General features: G+C 46.9%; 1 protein-coding gene across 1 annotated transcript in view; it reads left to right on the top strand.

Moving 5' to 3' along the window:
- The window catches only part of LOC139386328 (partitioning defective 3 homolog B-like), a 406,750-nt gene that overhangs the window by 129,806 nt on the left and 259,444 nt on the right, over positions 1 to 17,500 (top strand). The window contains exons 10-12 of the mRNA XM_071131853.1: positions 3,208 to 3,614; positions 15,679 to 15,818; positions 17,458 to 17,500. The exon at positions 17,458 to 17,500 is cut by the window's right edge and continues 86 nt beyond it. Coding sequence (XP_070987954.1) covers positions 3,208 to 3,614; positions 15,679 to 15,818; positions 17,458 to 17,500 — 590 coding nt within the window. The remainder of the gene's footprint in view (positions 1 to 3,207; positions 3,615 to 15,678; positions 15,819 to 17,457) is intronic.

Raw genomic sequence — 17,500 nt, forward strand, 5'->3', positions numbered from 1 at the left:
TTTTTTTATCCCCCTTAGACCACACCTCTCTCCCTTTCTCATGACTGCCTGGCTTGTGTCATAGCTGTTATCAGATGCAGTTTCTCTTGTTTCTTTATATAGTCACTCGTTCATATCAATTGAGTCCCAAATCTCCCGTTGACTTCAATACAAGAGTAATGCAGGAAGTCTTGAGTAATGCTGGAAGTCTTGAATAATGCAGGAAGTCTTGAGTCATGCAGGAAGTCTGAGTAATGCCGTAAGTCTGAGTAATACAGGAAGTCTTGAGTCATGCAGGAAGTCTGAGTAATGCCGTAAGTCTGAGTCATGCAGGAAGTCTGAGTAATGCAGGAAGTCTGAGTAATGCAGGAAGTCTTGAGTCATGCAGGAAGTCTTGAGTCATACAGGAAGTCTTAAGTCATGCAGGGAGTCTTGAGTAATGCAGGGAGTCTTGAGTAATGCATGAAGTCTTGAGTAATACAGGAAGTATTGAGTAATGCAGGAAGTCTTGAGTAATGCAGGAAGTATTGAGTAATGCAGGAAGTCTTGAGTAATGTAGGAAGTCTTGAGTAATGCTGGAAGTCTTGAGTAATGCTGGAAGTCTTGAGTAATGCTGGAAGTCTTGAGTAATGCAGGAAGTCTTGAGTAATGCAGGAAGTCTTGAGTAATACAGGAAGTCTTGAGTAGTGCAGGAAGTCTTGAGTAATGCAGGAAGTCTTGAGTAATGCAGGAAGTCTTGAGTAATGCAGGAAGTCTGAGTAGTGCAGGAAGTCTAAGTAATAGTCTGAGTAATGGTCTGAGTAATGGTCTGAGTAATGGTCTGAGTAATGGTCTGAGTAATGGTCTGAGTAATGGTCTGAGTAACGGTCTGAGTGATGGTCTGAGTAATGGTCTGAGTAATGGTCTGAGTAATGGTCTGAGTAATGGTCTGAGTAATGGTCTGAGTGATGGTCTGAGTAATGGTCTGAGTGATGGTCTGAGTAGTGTAGGAAGTCTGAGTAATGGTCTGAGTAATGGTCTGAGTAATGGTCTGAGTGATGGTCTGAGTGATGGTCTGAGTAATGGTCTGAGTAATGGTCTGAGTAATGGTCTGAGTAATGGTCTGAGTAATGGTCTGAGTAATGGTCTGAGTAATGGTCTGAGTAATGGTCTGAGTAATGGTCTGAGTGATGGTCTGAGTAATGCAGGAAGTCTTGAGTAATGAAGGAAGTCTGAGTAATGCAGGAAGTCTTGAGTAATGCAGGAAGTCTTGAGTAATGCTGGAAGTCTTGAGTAATGCAGGAAGTCTTGAGTAAAGAAGGAAGTCTTGAGTAGTGCAGGAAGTCTTGAGTAATGCTGGAAGTCTTGAGTAATGCTGGAAGTCTTGAGTAATGCAGGAAGTCTTGAGTAAAGAAGGAAGTCTGAGTAATGCAGGAAGTCTTGAGTAATGCAGGAAGTCTTGAGTAATGCTGGAAGTCTTGAGTAATGCAGGAAGTCTTGAGTAAAGAAGGAAGTCTGAGTAATGCAGGAAGTCTTGAGTAATGCAGGAAGTCTGAGTAATGCTGGAAGTCTTGAGTAATGCAGGAAGTCTTGAGTAAAGAAGGAAGTCTGAGTAATGCAGGAAGTCTTGAGTAATGCAGGAAGTCTTGAGTAAAGAAGGAAGTCTTGAGTAGTGCAGGAAGTCTTGAGTAATGCAGGAAGTCTTGAGTAATGCTGGAAGTCTTGAGTAGTGCAGGAAGTCTTGAGTAGTGCAGGAAGTCTTGAGTAATGCAGGAAGTCTTGAGTAATGCAGGGAGTCTTGAGTAATGCTGGAAGTCTTGAGTAATGCAGGAAGTCTTGAGTAAAGCAGGAAGTCTGAGTAAAGCAGGAAGTCTTGAGTAATGCAGGGAGTCTGAGTAATGCAGGAAGTCTTGAGTAAAGCAGGAAGTCTGAGTAATGCAGGAAGTCTTGAGTAATGCAGGACATCTTGAGTAATGCAGGAAGTCTTGAGTAAAGCAGGAAGTCTGAGTAAAGCAGGAAGTCTTGAGTAATGCAGGAAGTCTTGAGTAAAGCAGGAAGTCTGAGTAATGCAGGAAGTCTTGAGTAATGCAGGAAGTCTGAGTAATGCCGTAAGTCTGAGTAATACAGGAAGTCTTGAGTCATGCAGGAAGTCTGAGTAATGCAGGAAGTCTGAGTAATGCAGGAAGTCTTGAGTCATGCAGGAAGTCTTGAGTCATACAGGAAGTCTTAAGTCATGCAGGGAGTCTTGAGTAATGCAGGGAGTCTTGAGTAATGCATGAAGTCTTGAGTAATACAGGAAGTATTGAGTAATGCAGGAAGTCTTGAGTAATGCAGGAAGTCTTGAGTAATGTAGGAAGTCTTGAGTAATGCTGGAAGTCTTGAGTAATGCTGGAAGTCTTGAGTAATGCAGGAAGTCTTAAGTAATGCAGGAAGTCTTGAGTAATACAGGAAGTCTTGAGTAGTGCAGGAAGTCTTGAGTAATGCAGGAAGTCTTGAGTAATGCAGGAGGTCTTGAGTAATGCAGGAGGTCTTGAGTAATGCAGGAAGTCTTGAGTAATGCAGGAAGTCTTGAGTAATGCAGGAAGTCTTGAGTAATGCAGGAAGTCTTGAGTAATGCAGGGAGTCTGAGTAATGCAGGAAGTCTTGAGTAATGCAGGAAGTCTTGAGTAAAGCAGGAAGTCTGAGTAATGCAGGAAGTCTTGAGTAATGCAGGAAGTCTTGAGTAAAGCAGGAAGTCTGAGTAATGCAGGAAGTCTTGAGTAATGCAGGAAGTCTTGACTAATGCAGAAAGTCTTGAGTAATGCAGGGAGTCTGAGTAATGCAGGAAGTCTTGAGTAATGCAGGAAGTCTGAGTAATGCAGGAAGTCTGAGTAATGCAGGAAGTCTGAGTAATGCAGGAAGTCTTGAGTAATGCAGGAAGTCTTGAGTAATGCAAGGCGTCTGAGTAATGCAGGAAGTCTTGAGTAATGTAGGAAGTCTTGAGTAAAGCAGGAAGTCTGAGTAATGCAGGAAGTCTGAGTAATACAGGAAGTCTGAGTAATACAGGAAGTCTTGAGTAAAGCAGGAAGTCTGAGTAAAGCAGGAAGTCTGAGTAATGCAGGAAGTCTTGAGTAAAGCAGGAAGTCTGAGTAATGCAGGAAGTCTTGAGTAAAGCAGGAAGTCTGAGTAAAGCAGGAAGTGTGAATAGTTCCATATGTTGTTGTCAGTAGTATGGTTGACTGCCAGTTCTGAGTGGTGTGTTCTCCCCAGGGCACAGGAAGTGTTCCGTTATGCTATGCGGTCCCCCATGGTGCGTCTGGAAGTAGTTCCTGTCTCCAACAGGGAGAGGTACGAGAAGAGCCTGATTGGTCAGCTCTTCAACCAATCAGGCAGTCCCAAAGCCACACCCAAGACTTCCTCTAAGGAGCCGCCTTCAATCAAACCTGCCTTTAAGCCCTCTGACTCTCCTACTGCCCGAATGGCTGAGGACAGCAGCAGCCTAGAGGGCCGACCAATGGCATCCCCCCATCTCGCCCACCCTGTCCCCGTCAGCCTATCGCCTGTCCCCAAGGAGAAGAGTGACAGCCCACTCCTGAAGAGGAGTCCCACCTTCTCTACCCTGGTGGGCTTCACCAGCAAGAAGGGAGGGAAGAGACTGAAGATCGATTTAAAGAAAGGTAAGGAGGGATGATGTGGATGGGGAGGAGGAGGGATGAGGAGGGGGAGGAGGAGGGATGATGTGGATGGGGAGGAGGTATGAGGAGGGGGAGGAGGAGGGATGATGTGGATGGGGAGGAGGTATGAGGATGGGGAGGAGGAGGGATGATGTGGATGGGGAGGAGGTATGAGGATGGGGAGGAGGAGGGATGATGTGGATGGGGAGGTATGAGGAGGGGGAGGAGGAGGGATGATGTGGATGGGGAGGAGGAGGGATGATGTGGATGGGGAGGAGGTATGAGGAGGGGGAGGAGGAGGGATGATGTGGGATGAGAAGGGGGAGGAGGAGGGATGATGTTGATGGGCAGGAGGTATGAGGAGGGGGAGGAGGAGGGATGATGTGGATGGGGAGGAGGAGGGATGAGGAGGGGGAGGAGGAGGGATGAGGAGGGGGAGGAGGAGGGATGATGTGGATGGGGAGGAGGAGGGATGAGGAGGGGGAGGAGGGGGATGAGGAGGGGGAGGAGGAGGGGGAGGAGGGGGATGAGGAGGGGGAGGAGGAGGGATGAGGAGGGGGAGGAGGAGGGATGAGGAGGGGGAGGAGGAGGATGAAGAGGGGAAGGAGGAGGGATGAGGAGGGGGAGGAGGAGGATGAGGAGGGGGAGGAGGGGGATGAGGAGGGGGAGGAGGAGGGATGAGGAGCGGGAGGAGGAGGATGAGGAGGGGGAGGAGGAGGGATGAGGAGGGGGAGGAGGGGGATGAGGAGGGGGAGGAGGGATGAGGAGGGGGAGGAGGAGGGATGAGGAGGGGGAGGAGGGATGAGGAGGGGGAGGAGGAGGGATGAGGAGGGGGAGGAGGGGGAGGAGGAGGGATGATGTGGATGGGGAGGAGGGATGAGGAGGGGGAGGAGGAGGGATGATGTGGATGGGGAGGAGGTATGAGGGGGAGGAGGGATGAGGAGGAGGAGGGATGATGTGGATGGGGAGGAGGTATGAGGGGGAGGAGGAGGAAGGATGATGTGGATGGGGAGGAGGGATGAGGAGGGGGAGGAGGAGGGATGATGTGGATGGGGAGGAGGTATGAGGGGGAGGAGGGATGAGGAGAAGGAGGGATGATGTGGATGGGGAGAAGGAGGGATGAGGAGGGTGAGGAGGGATGAGGAGGGGGAGGAGGAGGGATGATGTGGGATGGGGAGAAGGAGGGATGAGGAGGGGGAGGAGGGATGAGGAGGAGGAGGGATGATGTGGGATGTGGAGGAGGTATGAGGAGGGGGAGGAGGAGGGATGATGTGGATGGGGAGGAGGTATGAGGAGGGGGAGGAGGAGGGATGATGTGGATGGGGAGGAGGTATGAGGAGGGGGAGGAGGGATGAGGAGGAGGAGGGATGATGTGGATGGGGAGGAGGTATGAGGAGGGGGAGGAGGGATGAGGAGGAGGAGGGATGATGTGGATGGGGAGGAGGTATGAGGAGGGGGATTAGGGATGAGGAGGAGGAGGGATGATGTGGATGGGGAGGAGGTATGAGGAGGGGGAGGAGGGATGATGTGGATGGGGAGAAGGAGGGATGAGGAGGGGGAGGAGGGATGAGGAGGGGGAGGAGGAGGGATGATGTGGGATGGGGAGAAGGAGGGATGAGGAGGGGGAGGAGGGATGAGGAGGAGGAGGGATGATGTGGGATGTGGAGGAGGTATGAGGAGGGGGAGGAGGAGGGATGATGTGGATGGGGAGGAGGTATGAGGAGGGGGAGGAGGAGGGATGATGTGGATGGGGAGGAGGTATGAGGAGGGGGAGGAGGAGGGATGATGTGGATGGGGAGGAGGTATGAGGAGGGGGAGGAGGAGGAATGATGTGGATGGGGAGGAGGTATGAGGAGGGGGAGGAGGAGGGATGATGTGGATGGGGAGGAGGAGGGATGATGTGGATGGGGAGGAGGTTTGAGGAGGGGGAGGAGGAGGGATGATGTGGATGGGGAGGAGGTATGAGGAGGGGGAGGAGAAGGGATGATGTGGATGGGGAGGTATGAGGAGGGGGAGGAGGAGGGATGATGTGGGATGAGAAGGGGGAGGAGGAGGGATGATGTTGATGGGCAGGAGGTATGAGGAGGGGGAGGAGGAGGGATGATGTGGGATGAGAAGGGGGAGGAGGAGGGATGATGTGGGATGTGGAGGAGGGATGAGGAGGGGGAGGAGGAGGGATGTGGAGGGATGGGGAGGAGGGATGATGTGGGATGGGGAAGAGGGAAGAGGAGGGGGAGGAGGAGTGATGATGTGGGATGTGAAGGAGGGATGAGGAGGGATGATGTGGGATGGGGAGGAGGGATGAGGAGGGGGAGGAGGAGGGATGATGTGGGATGGGGAGGAGGAGGGATGATGTGGGATGGGGAGGAGGGATGATGTGGGATGGGGAGGAGGAGGGATGAGGAGGATGGATAATGTGAGATGGGATTTCACCCCACTAGTTAGACAGCTGGCTGGATGAGGTTGTGATTTCACCCTACTAGGTAGACAGCTGGCTGGATGAGGTCGTGATTTCACCCCACTAGGTAGACAGCTGGCTGGAGGTCATGATTTCACCACACTAGTTAACAGCTGGCTGGATGAGGTCATGATTTCACCCCACTAGGTAGACAGCTGGCTGGATGAGGTCATGATTTCACCCCACTAGTTAGACAGCTGGCTGGATGAGGTCATGATTTCACCCCACTAGTTAGACAGCTGGCTGGATGAGGTCATGATTTCACCCCACTAGTTAGACAGCTGGCTGGATGAGGTCATGATTTCACCACACTAGGTAGACAGCTTGCTGGATGAGGTCGTGATTCCACCCCACTAGTTAGACAGCTGGCTGGATGAGGTCATGATTTCACCCCACTAGGTAGACAGCTTGCTGGATGAGGTCGTGATTCCACCCCACTAGTTAGACAGCTGGCATGGATGAGGTCATGATTTCACCCCACTAGTTAGACAGCTGGCTGAATGAGGTCATGATTTCACCCCACTAGTTAGACAGCTGGCTGGATGAGGTCATGATTTCACCCCACTAGTTAGACAGCTGTCTGGATGAGGTCATGATTTCACCCTACTTCGTCAGTTCAGTTTGTATTGATCCAGCTGTAGCTGGGTGATATGAATTCCTTGCAGAAAGCAGAGAGAACTGCTGACATTCACTTAAATGGTTTTGCTAAATGACCAACATAAAACAGAATCACACTGCCCAGACTCGGCTGTCGATGCAAGGCTCATGTCTGTCTGTCTGTCTATCTGTCACTCAGTCAGTCACTCACTCACTCACTCACTCACTCACTCACTCACTCACTCACACACACACACACACACACACACACACGCGCACATTGTGCTGAGTGTGTCTTTTTTCAATCAGTCTCAGCAGGCTGCTTTTCCTTTAGTGACCACCCCTCTTCTCCTCTCCCCCCTCATCTCATCCACTCCTCTCCTCCCCCCTCATCCTCTCCTCCCCCCTCATCCTCTCCTCCCCCCTCATCCTCTCCTCGCCTCCTGACCCCCACCTGATCCCTGCCTGTCCACCAGGAGACGGAGCCTTATGTGGGTTTAAATCTATCCTGATGGAGTCACACACACACACACACACACACACACACACACACACACACACACACACACACACACACATAAAAACAGGTGTTACCTGCTGCCCTTGAATCAGCATGATATTGAAACTGATTAGAGCTTTATGTCACAAATCCTGATAACCTCCTAGATGCCCTCATCACTCTCGATAACCTCCTAGATGCCCTCATCACTCTCGATAACCTCCTAGATGCCCTCATCACTCTCGATAACCTCCTAGATGCCCTCATCACTCTCGATAACCTCCTAGATGCCCTCATCACTCTCGATAACCTCCTAGATGCCCTCATCACTCGCGATAACCTCCTAGACATCCTCATCACTTGCGATAACCCCGTAGACGCCCTCATCCCTCGCGATAACCTCCTAGACACCCTCATCCCTCGCGATAACCTCCTAGACACCCTCATCACTCGCGATAAACTCCTAGACGCCCTCATCCCTCGCGATAACTTCCTAGATGCCCTCATCCCTCGCGATAACCTCCTAGACATCCTCATCACTCGCGATAACCTCCTAGACGCCCTCATCACTCGCGATAAACTCCTAGACGCCCTCATCCCTCGCGATAACTTCCTAGATGCCCTCATCCCTCGCGATAACCTCCTGGACATCCTTATCACTTGCGATAACCTCCTAGATGCCCTCATCACTCGCGATAACCTCCTAGACATCCTCATCACTCGCAATAACTTCCTAGATGCCCTCATCACTCGCGATAACTTCCTAGATGCCCTCATCACTCCCGGTAACCTCCTAGACATCCTCATCACTCGCGATAACCTACTAGACATCCTCATCACTCGCGATAACCTCCTGGAGGGCCTCGTCACTCGCGATAACCTCCTGGAGGGCCTCGTCACTCGCGATAACCTCCTGGAGGGCCTCGTCACTCGCGATAACCTCCTGGAGGGCCTCGTCACTCGCGATAACCTCCTGGAGGGCCTCGTCACTCGCGATAACCTCCTAGACGCCCTCATCCCTCGCGATAACCTCCTAGACACCCTCATCACTCGCGATAACCTCCTAAATTCCCTCGTCACTCGCGATAACCTCCCATCTCAGGTGTGTGTGTTTCATTAGGCCCTTACACACCACTTCACAGCTGGGGTTATATCAGGGGCTGGGGTTATATCTCAGGTCCATGGGCTGGGGTTATATCAGGGGCTGGGGTTATATCAGGGGCTGGGGTTATATCTCAGGTCCAGGGGCTGGGGTTATATCAGGGGCTGGGGTTATATCTCAGGTCCAGGGGCTGGGGTCATATCTCAGGGGCTGGGGTTATATCAGGGCTGGGGTTATATTTCAGGTCCGGGGGCTGGGGTTATATCAGGGGCTGTGTTTATATCTCTGGTCCAGGGACTGGGGTTATATCAGGGGCTGGGGTTATATCAGGGGCTGGGGTTATATCTCAGGTCCAGGGTCTGGGGTTATATCTCAGGTCCAGGGACTGGGGTTATATCAGGGGCTGGGGTTATATATCAGGTCCAGGGACTGGGGTTATATCAGGGGCTGGGGTTATATCTCAGGTCCAGGGACTGGGGTTATATCAGGGGCTGGGGTTATATCACAGGTCCAGGGGCTGGGGTTATATCACAGGTCCAGGGGCTGGGGTTATATCTCAGTTCCAGGGGCTGGGGTTATATCAGGGGCTGGGGTTATATCAGGGGCTGTTTTTTTTCTCAGGGGCTGGGGTTATATCTCAGGTCCAGGGACTGGGGTTATATCAGGGGCTGGGGTTATATCTCAGGTCCAGGGGCTGGGGTTATATCTCAGGTCCAGGGGCTGGGGTTATATCAGGGGCTGGGGTTATATCAGGGGCTGGGGGTATATCTCAGGTCCAGGGGCTGGGGTTATATCAGGGGCTGGGGTTATATCTCAGGTCCAGGGGCTGAGGTTATATCTCAGGTCCAGGGGCTGAGGTTATATCTCAGGGGCTGGGGTTATATCAGGGGCTGGGGTTATATCAGGGGCTGGGGTTATATCAGGGGCTGGGGTTATATCTCAGGTCCAGGGGCTGAGGTTATATCTCAGGGGCTGGGGTTATATCAGGGGCTGAGGTTATATCAGGGGCTGGGGTTATATCAGGGGCTGGGGTTATATCTCAGGTCCAGGGGCTGGGGTTATATCAGGGGCTGGGGTTATATCAGGGGCTGGGGTTATATCAGGGGCTGGGGTTATATCTCAGGTCCAGGGGCTGGGGTTATATCAGGGGCTGGGGTTATATCAGGGGCTGGGGTTATATCTCAGGTCCAGGGGCTGGGTTATATCAGGGGCTGGGGTTATATCACAGGTCCAGGGGCTGGGGTTATATCAGGGGTGAGGTTATATCTCAGGTCCAGGGACTGGGGTTATATCAGGGGCTGGGGTTATATCAGGGGCTGGGGTTATATCTCAGGTCCAGGGACTGGGGTTATATCAGGGGCTGGGGTTATATCACAGGTCCAGGGGCTGGGGTTATATCTCAGGTCCAGGGGCTGGGGTTATATCAAGGGCTGGGGTTATGTCAGGGGCTGTTTTTTTTTTCTCAGGGGCTGGGGTTATATCTCAGGTCCAGGGGCTGGGGTTATATCACGGGCTGGGGTTATATCAGGGGCTGGGGTTATATCTCAGGTCCAGGGGCTGGGGTTATATCTCAGGTCCAGGGGCTGGGGTTATATCAGGGGCTGGGGTTATATCAGGGGCTGGGGTTATATCAGGGGCTGGGGTTATATCTCAGGTCCAGGGGCTGGGGTTATATCAGGGGCTGGGGTTATATCAGGGGCTGGGGTTATATCTCAGGTCCAGGGGCTGGGGTTATATCAGGGTCTGGGGTTATATCTCAGGTCCAGGGGCTGGGGTTATATCAGGGGCTGGGGTTATATCAGGGGCTGGGGTTATATCAGGGCCTGGGGTTATATCTCAGGTCCAGGGGCTGGGGTTATATCAGGGGCTGGGGTTTTATCAGGGGCTGGGGTTATATCTCAGGTCCAGGGGCTGGGGTTATATCAGAGGCTGGGGTTATATCTCAGGTCCAGGGGCTGGGGTTTTATCTCAGGTCCAGGGGCTGAGGTTATATCTCAGGGGCTGGGGTTATATCAGGGGCTGGGGTTATATCACAGGGCTGGGGTTATATCTCAGGTCCAGGGACTGGGGTTATATCAGGGGCTGGGGTTATATCAGGGGCTGGGGTTATATCTCAGGTCCAGGGACTGGGGTTATATCAGGGGCTGGGGTTATATCACAGGTCCAGGGGCTGTGGTTATATCTCAGGTCCAGGGGCTGGGGTTATATCAGGGGCTGGGTTATATCAGGGGCTGTTTTTTTTTCTCAGGGGCTGGGGTTAATCACAGGTCCAGGGGCTGGGGTTATATCTCAGGTCCAGGGGCTGGGGTTATATCAGGGGCTGGGGTTATATCAGGGGCTGGGGTTATATCTCAGGTCCAGGGGCTGGGGTTATATCTCAGGTCCAGGGGCTGGGGTTATATCAGGGGCTGGGGTTATATCAGGGGCTGGGGTTATATCAGGGGCTGGGGTTATATCAGGGGCTGGGGTTATATCTCAGGTCCAGGGGCTGGGGTTATATCAGGGGCTGGGGTTATATCAGGGGCTGGGGTTATATCAGGGGCTGGGGTTATATCTCAGGTCCAGGGGCTGGGATTATATCAGGGGCTGGGGTTTTATCAGGGGCTGGGGTTATATCAGGGGCTGGGGTTATATCAGAGGCTGGGGTTATATCTCAGGTCCAGGGGCTGGGGTTATATCTCAGGTCCAGAGGCTGAGGTTATATCTCAGGGGCTGGGGTTATATCAGGGGCTGGGGTTATATCACAGGGCTGGGGTTATATCAGGGGCTGGGGTTATATCACAGGGCTGCGGCTGGGAAGGCTGAAGAGACCACATCCGAGAGGAATTCAGCAAACCTGGTCCTCGCCCTAATTCTGAATTCAACCTTAGGGTTAGGTTAACCTGATCCTCGCCCTAATTCTAAATTCAACCTTAGGGTTAGGTTAACCTGATCCTCGCCCTAATTCTGAATTCAACCTTAGCGTTACGTTAACCTGATCCTCGCCCTAATTCTGAATTCAACTTTAGGGTTAGGTTAACCTGACCCTCGCCCCAATTCTGAATTCAACCTTAGGGTTAGGTTAACCTGACCCTCGCCCCAATTCTGAATTCAACTTTAGGGTTAGGTTAACCTGACCCTCGCCCTAATTCTGAATTCAACTTTAGGGTTAGGTTAACCTGACCCTCGCCCCAATTCTGAATTCAACCTTAGGGTTAGGTTAACCTGACCCTCGCCCCAATTCTGAATTCAACCTTAGGGTTAGGTTAACCTGACCCTCGCCCTAATTCTGAATTCAACTTTAGGGTTAGGTTAACCTGATCCTCGCCCCAATTCTGAATTCAACTTTAGTGTTAGGTTAACCTGACCCTCGCCCCAATTCTGAATTCAACTTTAGTGTTATCCTTCTCCAATAGAGCATTAACCCAATAAAGTTGATCTTCTATTCTATCCTTTTTTATCCTGTCTCATCATGGTGTAGTAATGGAGTATAATGGTGTAGTAATGGGGTATCATGGTGTAGTAGTGGAGTATCATGGTGTAGTAATGGAGTATTATGGTGTAGTAGTGGAGTATCATGGTGTAGTAATGGAGTATTATGGTGTAGTAGTGGAGTATCATGGTGTAGTAATGGAGTATAATGGTGTAGTAATGGGGTATCATGGTGTAGTAGTGGAGTATCATGGTGTAGTAATGGAGTATTATGGTGTAGTAGTGGAGTATCATGGTGTAGTAATGGAGTATTATGGTGTAGTAATGGAGTATTATGGTGTAGTAATGGAGTATCATGGTGTAGTATTGGAGTATTATGGTGCAATGGAGTATCATGGTGTAGTAGTGGAGTATCATGGTGTAGTAATGGAGTATCATGGTGTAGTAATGGAGTATTATGGTGTAGTAGTGGAGTATTATGGTGCAATGGAGTATCATGGTGTAGTAGTGGAGTATCATGGTGCAATGGAGTATCATGGTGTAGTAGTGGAGTATCATGGTGTAGTAATGGAGTATCATGGTGTAGTAATGGAGTATCATGGTGTAGTAATGGAGTATCATGGTGTAGTAATGGAGTATTATGGTGTAGTAATATAGTATCATGGTGTAGTAATGGAGTATCATGGTGTAGTAATATAGTATCATGGTGTAGTAATGGAGTATTATGGTGTAGTAATATAGTATCATGGTGTAGTAATGGAGTATCATGGTGTAGTAATGGAGTATTATGGTGTAGTAATATAGTATCATGGTGTAGTAATGGAGTATTATGGTGTAGTAATGGAGTATCATGGTGTAGTAATGGAGTATTATGGTGTAGTAGTGGAGTATTATGGTGTAGTAGTGGAGTATCATGGTGTAGTAGTGGAGTATCATGGTGTAGTAGTGGAGTATCATGGTGTAGTAGTGGAGTATTATGGTGCAATGGAGTATCATGGTGTAGTAGTGGAGTATCATGGTGTAGTAATGGAGTATTATGGTGTAGTAGTGGAGTATCATGGTGTAGTAATGGAGTATTATGGTGTAGTAGTGGAGTATTATGGTGTAGTAATGGAGTATCATGGTGTAGTAGTGGAGTATTATGGTGCAATGGAGTATCATGGTGTAGTAGTGGAGTATCATGGTGTAGTAATGGAGTATCATGGTGTAGTAATGGAGTATTATGGTGTAGTAATATAGTATCATGGTGTAGTAATGGAGTATTATGGTGTAGTAATGGAGTATCATGGTGTAGTAATGGAGTATTATGGTGTAGTAGTGGAGTATTATGGTGCAATGGAGTATCATGGTGTAGTAGTGGAGTATCATGGTGTAGTAATGGAGTATCATGGTGTAGTAGTGGAGTATTATGGTGCAATGGAGTATCATGGTGTAGTAGTGGAGTATCATGGTGTAGTGATGGAGTATTATGGTGTAGTAGTGGAGTATCATGGTGTAGTAATGGAGTATTATGGTGTAGTAATGGAGTATTATGGTGTAGTAATGGAGTATCATGGTGTAGTAGTGGAGTATTATGGTGCAATGGAGTATCATGGTGTAGTAGTGGAGTATCATGGTGTAGTAATGGAGTATCATTGTGTAGTAATGGAGTATTATGGTGTAGTAGTGGAGTATTATGATGTAGTAATGGAGTATCATGGTGTAGTAATGGAGTATCATGGTGTAGTAATGGAGTATTATGGTGTAGTAGTGGAGTATTATGGTGTAGTAATGGAGTATCATGGTGTAGTAATGGAGTATTATGGTGTAGTAGTGGAGTATTATGGTGTAGTAGTGGAGTATCATGGTGTAGTAGTGGAGTATCATGGTGTAGTAGTGGAGTATTATGGTGCAATGGAGTATCATGGTGTAGTAGTGGAGTATCATGGTGTAGTAATGGAGTATTATGGTGTAGTAGTGGAGTATCATGGTGTAGTAATGGAGTATAATGGTGTAGTAATGGAGTATTATGGTGTAGTAATGGAGTATCATGGTGTAGTAGTGGAGTATTATGGTGCAATGGAGTATCATGGTGTAGTAGTGGAGTATCATGGTGTAGTAATGGAGTATCATGGTGTAGTAATGGAGTATTATGGTGTAGTAATATAGTATCATGGTGTAGTAATGGAGTATTATGGTGTAGTAGTGGAGTATTATGGTGCAATGGAGTATCATGGTGTAGTAGGGGAGTATCATGGTGTAGTAATGGAGTATCATGGTGTAGTAGTGGAGTATTATGGTGCAATGGAGTATCATGGTGTAGTAGTGGAGTATCATGGTGTAGTAATGGAGTATTATGGTGTAGTAGTGGAGTATCATGGTGTAGTAATGGAGTATTATGGTGTAGTAATGGAGTATTATGGTGTAGTAATGGAGTATCATGGTGTAGTAGTGGAGTATTATGGTGCAATGGAGTATCATGGTGTAGTAGTGGAGTATCATGGTGTAGTAATGGAGTATCATGGTGTAGTAATGGAGTATTATGGTGTAGTAGTGGAGTATTATGGTGTAGTAATGGAGTATCATGGTGTAGTAGTGGAGTATTATGGTGCAATGGAGTATCATGGTGTAGTAGTGGAGTATCATGGTGCAATGGAGTATCATGGTGTAGTAGTGGAGTATCATGGTGTAGTAATGGAGTATCATGGTGTAGTAATGGAGTATCATGGTGCAGTAGTGGAGTATCATGGTGTAGTAATGGAGTATCATGGTGCAACAATGTAGTATTATGGTGTAGTAACGGGGTATGATGGTGCAATAATGGAGTAGTATTGTGTAGTAATGTAGTAGTAATGGAGTAGTATTGTGTAGTAATGTAGCAGTAATGGAGTATTATTGTGTATTAATGGAGTATTATGGTGTAGTAATATAGTATTATGGTGTAGTAATATAGTATTATGGTGTAGTAATATAGTATTATGGTGTAGTAATATAGTATTATGGTGTAGTAATATAGTATTATGGTGTAGTAATATAATATTATGGTGTAGTAATATAGTATTATGGTGTAGTAATATAGTATTATGGTGTAGTAATGGAGTAGTAATATAGTAGTGTGGTGTAGTAATGTAGTAGTAATATAGTATTTTAGTGTAGTAATGTAGCAGTAATATAGTATTTGGGTGGTGTAATATAGTATTGTTGTGTAGTAATGTAGTAGTAATATAGTATTATGGTGTAGTAATGTAGTAGTAATATATTATTTTGGTGGTGTAATATAGTATTGTTGTGTAGTAATGTATTAGTAATATAGTATTATGGTGTAGTAATGTAGTAGTAATATATTATTTTGGTGGTGTAATATAGTATTGTTGTGTAGTAATGTAGTAGTAATATAGTATTTTGGTGGTGTAATATAGTATTGTTGTGTAGTAATGTAGTAGTAATATAGTATTATGGTGTAGTACTGGTGTATTATGGTGTAGTAATGTAGCAGTAATATAGTATTATGGTGTAGTAATGTAGCAGTAATGGAGTATTTTGGTGGTGTAATATAGTATTGTTGTGTAGTAATGTAGTAGTAATATAGTATTATGGTGTATTAATGGTGTACTATGGTGTAGTAATGTAGCAGTAATATAGTATTTTAGTGTAGTAATGTAGCAGTAATATAGTATTTTGGTGGTGTAATATAGTATTGTTGTGTAGTAATGTAGTAGTAATATAGTATTATGGTGTAGTAATGTAGCAGTAATATAGTATTTTGGTGGTGTAATATAGTATTGTTGTGTAGTAATGTAGTAGTAATATAGTATTATGGTGTAGTAATGTAGTAGTAATATATTATTTTGGTGGTGTAATATAGTATTGTGGTGTAGTAATGTAGTAGTAATATAGTATTTTGTCGGTGTACCACGTTACCCTCAGTTATTATTTGTTTTCTATTTTTATTATCTTACAGATTTTAATGCTGTACTTAGTTTCTGATTAAGTCCCTTGTTGTGTGTGTCTCTGTCTCCAGGTCCCGAGGGTCTGGGCTTCACAGTGGTGACCAGGGACTCGTCTGTCCACGGTCCTGGTCCTATCCTGGTCAAGAACATCCTGCCGCGCGGGGCCGCCGTCAAAGATGGACGCCTGCAGTCAGGTGATCGGATCCTGGAGGTGAGTGACAGCTCAGACAGCCAATCAGTTGGTGAGGGACAGTCCACACAGCCAATCAGATGAGTTTAGTGGTGGGGTTTTAAGCATTATCCAATCACAAAATCAGACCGACATGACGTTATCATATCACACCACAAAACTGATATCAACTCAAACTGAGTCCATCCTGTTTTTCCAAAATCAATTCCCATCTGGAACAATAACGTTTACATTGGAACAATAAAGTTTACATTGGAACAATAAAGTTTACATTGGAACAATAAAGTTTCCATTTAAACTTGATATCCCATGATATTGGATATGTGGATACCTGGTTAGGACACACATTTAGACTTGATATCCCATGATATTGGATATGTGGATACCTGGTTAGGACACACATTTAGACTTGATATCCCATGATATTGGATATGTGGATACCTGGTTAGGACACACATTTAGACTTGATATCCCATGATATTGGATATGTGGATACCTGGTTAGGACACACATTTAGACTTGATATCCCATGATATTGGATATGTGGATACCTGGTTAGGACACACATTTAGACTTGATATCCCATGATATTGGATATGTGGATACCTGGTTAGGACACACATTTAGACTTGATATCCCATGATATTGGATATGTGGATACCTGGTTAGGACACACATTTAGACTTGATATCCCATGATATTGGATATGTGGATACCTGGTTAGGACACACATTTAGACTTGATATCCCATGATATTGGATATGTGGATACCTGGTTAGGACACACATTTAGACTTGATATCCCATGATATTGGATATGTGGATACCTGGTTAGGACACACATTTAGACTTGATATCCCATGATATTGGATATGTGGATACCTGGTTAGGACACACATTTAGACTTGATATCCCATGATATTGGATATGTGGATACCTGGTTAGGACACACATTTAGACTTGATATCCCATGATATTGGATATGTGGATACCTGGTTAGGACACACATTTAGACTTGATATCCCATGATATTGGATATGTGGATACCTGGTTAGGACACACATTTAGACTTGATATCCCATGATATTGGATATGTGGATACCTGGTTAGGACACACATTTAGACTTGATATCCCATGATATTGGATATGTGGATACCTGGTTAGGACACACATTTAGACTTGATATCCCATGATATTGGATATGTGGATACCTGGTTAGGACACACATTTAGACTTGATATCCCATGATATTGGATATGTGGATACCTGGTTAGGACACACATTTAGACTTGATATCCCATGATATTGGATATGTGGATACCTGGTTAGGACACACATTTAGACTTGATATCCCATGATATTGGATATGTGGATACCTGGTTAGGACACACATTTAGACTTGATATCCCATGATATTGGATATGTGGATACCTGGTTAGGACACACATTTAGACTTGATATCCCATGATATTGGATATGTGGATACCTGGTTAGGACACTTCTTTGTGCCTCTTTTCTGTAGACTTCCTTTGTGTTTTGAGGGGAAAGTGTAAATGATGGACTGGTTGTTCAACCTGTTCTTAATAGACCGCTGGTGATTTAGGTGGACATTTCCAATGTAGCTAAATAACTCTTGATCTGGGATCCTCTGTGTTCCAAGGTGAATGGTGTGGACATCAGCAGGCGCAGCCAGGAGGAGTTGG

The sequence above is a fragment of the Oncorhynchus clarkii genome, chromosome 3 (genome assembly GCF_045791955.1).
Source record: "Oncorhynchus clarkii lewisi isolate Uvic-CL-2024 chromosome 3, UVic_Ocla_1.0, whole genome shotgun sequence".
Taxonomy (NCBI): domain Eukaryota; kingdom Metazoa; phylum Chordata; class Actinopteri; order Salmoniformes; family Salmonidae; genus Oncorhynchus; species Oncorhynchus clarkii.